This window comes from Geospiza fortis, unplaced genomic scaffold (genome assembly GCF_000277835.1).
Source record: "Geospiza fortis unplaced genomic scaffold, GeoFor_1.0 scaffold396, whole genome shotgun sequence".
NCBI lineage: Eukaryota > Metazoa > Chordata > Aves > Passeriformes > Thraupidae > Geospiza > Geospiza fortis.
Window position 1 is genome coordinate 3,624,064 of NW_005054345.1, and position 7,497 is coordinate 3,631,560.

Genomic DNA, 7,497 nt, shown 5'->3' on the forward strand with positions numbered 1-7,497 from the left:
TCTTCAAAAATTTACAGTTTACCTCCATATGAAGAATGAAACTCTCTCTGACTGTAACAGAAACTGAAAAATGTCTGGTACTTATTTTTTTGCTAATTTAATTTTTATTGCTAATAAAACCAATCAGTTGTAGTTACCTTTGCAGCAAACTGAAGTCCCACTTTATCAGCTTCAGCCTCCAGGGTTCTGCTGTAGGGTCTATCAAACATGAACTGCAAAGAAACACAGCAAAGTTTTGTTCCTGGGCCTGGAATGTGTACAAAGATAGAGCCTCATAGCTGTCTTTTAACCTTCTCATAAGAAGGGGGTTTATCTATCTATCTAATGCTCACATTGCATGTGATCAGTTAATTTTCTTAATGTAATCTCTAGTTCTATTATGTGTAACTCATTGATCCTGTATTCAGTTGAAATTAATTCAAATTAGTTATATTTTCATGGGTGCTATCAGCAGCCAGTCTCATTTTGCAGCAACTGAAAGCTAAATACCAACTTTTCCAGAATTTTTTCACTTCACTCTTTTATTGACATCAAGATTTTCTTGCAGCAACTGTATGTACAAAATTCCAGTGGTTCCCTAAACTTTAAGCATGGTATCATCTATTTCTTATGGCAAACTGCCCACAATAAGGAATGTAGCCATCAATATTTGCATGCAGAAATCACTCCTTTGCCATGACTATCCCTAACACAAGCTGCAAATTGCCCTTGAGAAACCAAACTAGAAGACATAAAGCTGACCAAACTCCTCTCCCACTTTTCTAGAGCATTAACACACTCTAGAGGCAGTGGTGGCTTTCTCAAATGTAATTCATATAGATTTGGGCAGCCTTAGCCCAGTCTGTCATGTTATAGTAAATGCAAATCAGGACTTGTTTAAACAGCCTGCTCCTGCAGAGATAAGGAATCTGTCACAACATCCTGGTTTAGTCATCCATTAGGAAATGTGAACTGTGCAAGGTTAGAGAAGAGAGAAAGGTCTATCAGCTCAAAAAGGTTCTATCAACTCTTTATCTGGCTATAGAAATTTGTCCTCCTCAGAAGTTCCAGGGGAAAAAACACCAAAACCAAAACTACAAACCACAAACCAATTTGAAATGAAGAGCACCAAAGAAGTGGTCCAGTCCCTTGAGTACATAAAGGTAACTGTAACTTTTTGCTGCTTTCCAAAGTAGTACTGATAGTTTTTCTTTCCTAAGTCAAAAATAGAAGCCAACCAAAGCTGGCTTTAAAAGCCAAACATGCTGGTTTCGAAGTAAGCAGAGATGAAGTCACTTTCTAAATTCCTAGTTTCCATACAGACCTTAAACATTGCAATTATAAATATATTTTTTAAATCCTCTGATGATAAAGTAATTCCTTGAAGTGGAATACATGTTTTTATTGCCTTGAAAAGTGCTCCAGGTCTGTGGGTGCACATATATTCACTAAACAGCAAAGAAACCCCTGGCTAGTCTGTCATATATTCCTGAAGCACCACTTCCTAGTTGGCCAGATAAATTATTTGATTAATTATTAAACACTTTTTAGACAGAGAAATGAAATTTGTAACTTAGAAAAGAGTCCTGAGGTATCTAACATACAGTAGTAGTCATCAGCTACTGAAAAATGGAATTGTTTAAAAAATCTTTCGTGAATGTGCTAGAGTGAAAAACTGGAACTTCAAACTCTGATCTAAAATCCTTGTCAGAAATTTGACACAAAAAAGACAAAATTGATTTTTCAATTTAATTATCAGAGCTGTCTGTGTATGTTGAAGAAAATGGAGTTCCAGGGATGTTGACTGCCCAAAATCACCAGTTTTCACATGGAATACAAATCTTATGGTGTGAGATGGACAAGAAAGGAGGATGAAGTACTGCATCTGTACATACTGGTGTGTGGGGCATGAGTAAAACTCAGTCATGCTTGGTGTTATTCCAAGAATAATTCCTAGGCTTTAGTTCCCATATAAAATAACTGCTGCTCTATAACAAAACCAATATGCTTCAGTCCAGAAATACAAGCTTAAGGAACAACCCCAAATAAATGTAATAAGAAAAGTTAACAATTTGCTAAGGAAGGAAAATCCATTATCTTTGGTGGGAAGGCAGCACTGGAGCTCACATGCCCAAAGGCCTACAAGGAATCACTGGGAAACACTTAGAGTCAATAATAAAAAAATACACAATAGTCACCAGGTCAAAAAGTCAAACCTCTAAGGACATAAGAGAAAAACAAATATTGAAACAGAAGCAAGTACCACAGCATGGCTCAAATAACCCTTTCACAGAATGGGATGCTAAAGCTTTAAAAAGCAAAATATAGTTATGGAAGAAGAAGAAGAGAAACATCCTGAAAAAATGTGCAGAACTATTCACTTTCATGTAAGCACAACAGGCAAATAGTGAATGAGTGAAACAGACACTGCACTCCTGGGTGACTAAAAAAACTAAGCTTACTATTCAGCTGCTTTTGTCTATGGGATGAAAGCTTTGCAAGTATTTATCACTTCAACATCAACTGAAGTTTGATCAGCCTTTTAAACCAGGACAGTATCCCATAGATGATGCTTCCTTTGCACAGGACTCGCAGCTTAAACCCAGATTCCCTTTCCAACCTAAAGCACAACTCCAACCCATGATGCCAAAACACCCATTCTCTGTGGAGAGGAGAAGAGATGCTGACAGGGAGTTGAATCCTGCTGTCTAAATTATGAACAGTCTCAGGATTCATTCACACTTTGTGTTAGCCAAATTCAGCTCTTCAGAATGCTGGCTAGCATTCATCAATGTATTGGTTTCTTAGCTACTTGTGCAAATATCCAAGCTCTTAAGAGATAATTTATGTTCAGAATCCACACATCTATCCATTAGCATAAGAGCTACCAAAACAGATTGGTTATGTTTAATTTCATGTTTTTGAGGAACTGGGGGAAATCTCAGGAAAAGCACCAAGTCAAAGAAACCAAAGAGATCTTTCACGTTAATTCAGATTCCAGTTTTATGATCTAAGCAAAATTCTATTTAAAAGAACACACTTTTTAAAAAATAAATGAATCAGTAACTGTCCAGAGAGTAAATTGCACTGCTGAAGAAAACTGGCACCAGAAGTCCTCTGAATTTTACTTTGCTGAAATATTTGCTGGCTGAGAAGATTATTTTAGTAACTTGTACTATAGCATGGGTGCTTAAATTCTTAATTTTTTAATCTTGGAAATCATTCTTATCACTAACAATATATTTAAAGAATTACATATATTTTGTTTAGTTTAAGAAGAATTTAACAACTACTTAAAATAAAAACATGGCATTTTACCACATACAACTTTAAAGGGCAAGTTACCTTTCTAAAAGACAATAATCTGTCTTAATTGGCAAGCAGGCTCCTGCAGCCTGTGCAACTAAATCCAGTCATTTAGGGAAATCTAAAGTTCTTCAACATGACAAATGAAAATCAGCATCAACTAAAGCAGAATCAGATTTATGAGAACATACCTCATTCCATAACAGACTCAAATATTAATTTTTGTTACATTTCTCCTCTTGCCTTTCTCCCCAAAGTTACTATTTAGTGTAGCAAAATATTAACATTACCTTTCCAAGGAAATCAGGAAGGACAATAGAAAATGCCAGTCTTACCTCCTGCAACTTGCTCTGAATCCACTGGCCAACAACTGCCAAACTATCACGAGGACAGATGGCCCAAATCATAGTGAGAAAGATGAGTGAGAGAAAATCCAAGAAGTGAACCAGGCTGGCTTTCTCTGCCTGCAAGCAGAAATTGTCCCATTTTCATTCCTTACTGTCTGACATTTCTTTAGAACATTAACAGAATTTGGAAACACTTTAAAAGTCACTGATTTTTTTTTCCTGTGGAGCCACAGGAAGAGGGCAAGCACAACATTCCCTGCTTGTACCAAAACAAACAAACAAAAAATCCAGTTGGATACAAGGTACTTTCAGGCCAGAATTCACATAAGCTGCACATAAGCTGGAACAAATACATTCTGTCCATAAGACCCTCTGAGAGACTTGAGGTAGGATGGAGGCAACAAGCAGAAAAAGTTCTTCAGTAAAAAGGCCAGGAAACACCTCAGTGTGAATGAAAAATCTATAAAAATACTTCAAAGACTGTTCTTTATATTAATTTGAGAAGAGATAACACATCACTGAGACAGGATCATCAATGGGATAAGGGAACAGTACACATAATGTATTTCTCTTTTATTTTCTGCTGCTTTCATTTAAATTCAGAATCCATGAGATTATTCTGTTTTCCAGAGCTCTATTTGACATTGCAACAAATTGATCAGAGCATTTACAAACAGGATCATATAACACTGCTCTCTGTGCCAGCTGGGTGACACCAGATGCCATACAAATAAGATAAGTTCTTTTTCATTATCAGAAATATTTTTTAGAAGTTTAAAGGGTTGGGTGGCTGGACTGAGCCCAAGAAACCATTATGTGAACTGTTGCTCACCCAAAATCATACAAGAACCAAGCTTTGGGTATTCCAGAATTTGACATTCTAAAACTGTGTGCTCCAATAATAACAGTAGCAAGAATTTTAAGATACTTTTTAAAGGTGATAACAATTATAGGAGTAACAGAGATGCTGAGTACCTCCAGTTCTCTATGCCTGTGCAGTAAGAGAGGGATCTGCAGACCAAGCTCTAAATGACTCTTGAAATTGAGCCATAATCTACCTGTACAACTGTGAATAAAGCCCTGGCAGCCTTTGTGTTAACAGGGACCACCACAGGTCTTCTGACAGTTATTAAGTGCTACACAAATAATAAAGATCTACTGTAGCAAGCTACTCATTTCAAACTCAATTGTGCACTGATTAGATAGAGTCACCCTGAAAATTTGGTTGGTAATGATAGGGAAAATCCTAATTAGAGTAATTAGAATGAATAACTTAAGAATATTAGACATCTTTCTTTAAAAACTTACTGCATGTTCCAGCACAGCGTGAGCTATTTCATGTCCTAAAATAAATGACAGCTGATGAATATCAGAAACTGCATCCAGTAACCCAGTAAAAACAAACACTTGACCATTCTGTAAACAAAGAGAATAAAAATTAAGTGGGAGACATATCAAGTGCATATCAAGACATATCAAAAAGACATATTTTTTGTGTGGTGTACAACTTACTGGAAGCACAAAAGCATTTACACCTGGTTCATCCACCACATGGATAACCCACTTGAGAGCTGAGACTTGGGGGATGTCCTTGTTGCTTTCAGACAAATGCCCAACAACTCTCTCCACAACCTGGTAGCGTGCATCTGTCTCAGGTAACATCTGACTTTTGAACTGCTCCATCCACTGAAAAAAAAGTTCATTGGTCCTAATTTTTAAGGTGGACAAATGTATACAAAACGTGATTTGAAAATATCCTGTACTTGTTCTGTTCTTATCTTGTGACAGATGGGAATATGGATACATCTGAATATGGCTTATCAAGTTTCAGTTTACAACAGGAAATCGTAGAACTCAAAATTATAGGACAAGAACTTACAAAAATTACAGTGGACAAGAAATAGTTAAGAATGTTTGCTACAAGCATGTTATATGCTTTGTAACCATTACATGCTTCTCATGGAAAGGGAATTCTAAAAAAGGATGAGGACAAGATGAGGAGGTAACAGATGAAGGGACTCCTCAGGGTTCTGAGCATGAAGTTCAAAACTCATCAAGGACACTACAAGGTTTGTTTGCCCATTTCATTAACAGGACTATCTCATCACTAAAATAGCAACAATTTTTGAGTACTTTCAATTTCTTGTCTGAAATCTTACCATATCATATTCCATCTGTGACAGCTCCCTAAAATGCTCTTTGCCAAACACCAACAGTCGAGCACGCCCAGTGATGGGTGTCTCCTCCAAGTGGGTAAAATAAAACATGATAAATACAACTCCCAAGCTGCTGACACCCAGCAGGATCTTCCATTTGTTTTTTCTTGCACTTTCTTTGAAGAGTTCCCGTTTATTAGGAGGAAGTGCCTTCCACCAATTTCTTATGCTCCTGTAAGATGCAAACAGTGTTAACTTAGGACATTTTTGAAATGGAATTTGTTACTGTGTTCTGTATTACAGCCTCATCTCATGTAGGAGCTTATGGGGGGTTATACTGTAATTGGCTTCCAGTACACTGCATTTCTTCCCTCCCAAAGGAGAAGGAATGCCCCTTAGTGTCTTGGTTCATCTCCCTCTATCACATGTAAATGAGAAGGAAAAGAGGAGAAAATACATCTAACACCTCTGATAATGGAAAAAAAAGACCTCTTGTTGAGCAAACTGTCAGTCAACAAGACTACAAACACATCTGCCATCCATCCCCACACTCACACTTTGCATGATGGGTCTTGCACTGAAAGGAAAGTAAACGGTATTTTACCTGCCAAGAATGATGGCAAATAATTTCTGAGCTGGCTTCACAATAATCCAGAAAAGAGGAACTGGCGCAGCCTGAAGTGATGGTGATGTGTGAAAAGACCTGTTGATCTGAATGTTCCAAGCAGCAAAGTGGTGTGGGGGTTGTCCTACAGAACTGATCAGGAGGGATGGGATCTTCTCCCCCAGTGCCTGAGAAGACTGGGAGAAAAACCTTCCCGAACCATGGTTTGCATTCCTGTACACTTCTTGTCCACTTGTATGTGGGACATCCAAAAGACATCTCAGTCCTTTACCAACCAAGTTTCTATAAGAGTCAGGGTTTCCACTCAAAAAACAGCTTCTAGAATTTCCACTCAAATCCAACCTTTGGCATCTATTTCTGTCACCCTGACTTTGGCACCATCCTGTGTAAGACCTAGAGAGATTATTGCACTTCCCCTGCTTGCAAAAAGAAGCCAAATGAGACAAAATACAGTTCCTGCCCGACAGCTTTAGACCACAGATGATATTCATAACTTCTTTGGTTGATTACCCTGAAAAAAAGGAAAGAAAAAAAAAAGAGTAGACTGGCATTAAAAAGCCCACCCAAACAAGAAACTCTGCATCATTATTTCATTTTCCCCTGAATGGATACTATGTATTAGTTTGTCAACATCTGCATTGCACAAAAAGAGGTCACAGTCACAACTGCATCCAGTTACAGTTGTAAGACATCCATCTGCTTCCGACTGTGAACGATATGAGTACCTTGCATCACTGAGAATAAAACGAGGTGCGATTTATTTTTTTCCTTTCACTTTTATTGCCACCAGATTAGAGTGACTGCAGGTGTCCCTTGTGGGTCATCACCTTTCCGCGCGGGGCTCCTGCCCTCTCGGTGCCATTCCTATACATGAGGAAAACCAGGATCTTGATTTTGTGTCACAGGATCTGTGAGCATATTGCTCGTACCTTACTCCTGGCCTAGAAACAAAACACGGCGAAACGAAGTCTCGGCCAGCCGGGAGCCTCTAGCTCACGGACATGGAAATGCCTTGGCACTGAACTGACCCAGGCCCTCCCGCCTGAGGGGCCCCGCTGCCGTCGCTTTCACCCTCTGGCTCCGA

At 38.4% G+C, this 7,497-nt stretch overlaps 1 protein-coding gene across 2 annotated transcripts in view; it reads right to left on the reverse strand.

Annotated features, from left to right (window-relative positions):
• OMA1 (OMA1 zinc metallopeptidase) overlaps positions 1–7,278 on the reverse strand; it is a 16,492-nt gene extending 9,214 nt beyond the window's left edge. The window contains exons 1-7 of one of the 2 annotated variants that reach the window (XR_004081930.1): positions 7,139–7,278; positions 6,393–6,924; positions 5,792–6,020; positions 5,145–5,318; positions 4,941–5,048; positions 3,621–3,749; positions 138–212 (exon numbers count right to left, since the gene is read on the reverse strand). Coding sequence is in view for 1 of the 2 variants with exons in the window: in XM_005422963.3 (XP_005423020.1) it covers positions 138–212; positions 3,621–3,749; positions 4,941–5,048; positions 5,145–5,318; positions 5,792–6,020; positions 6,393–6,904 (1,227 nt within the window). In the remaining variant the exon portion in view is untranslated. The remainder of the gene's footprint in view (positions 1–137; positions 213–3,620; positions 3,750–4,940; positions 5,049–5,144; positions 5,319–5,791; positions 6,021–6,392; positions 6,925–7,138) is intronic. The other variant, XM_005422963.3, reaches the window with a different exon arrangement.
• Positions 7,279–7,497: the final 219 nt, after the last annotated feature.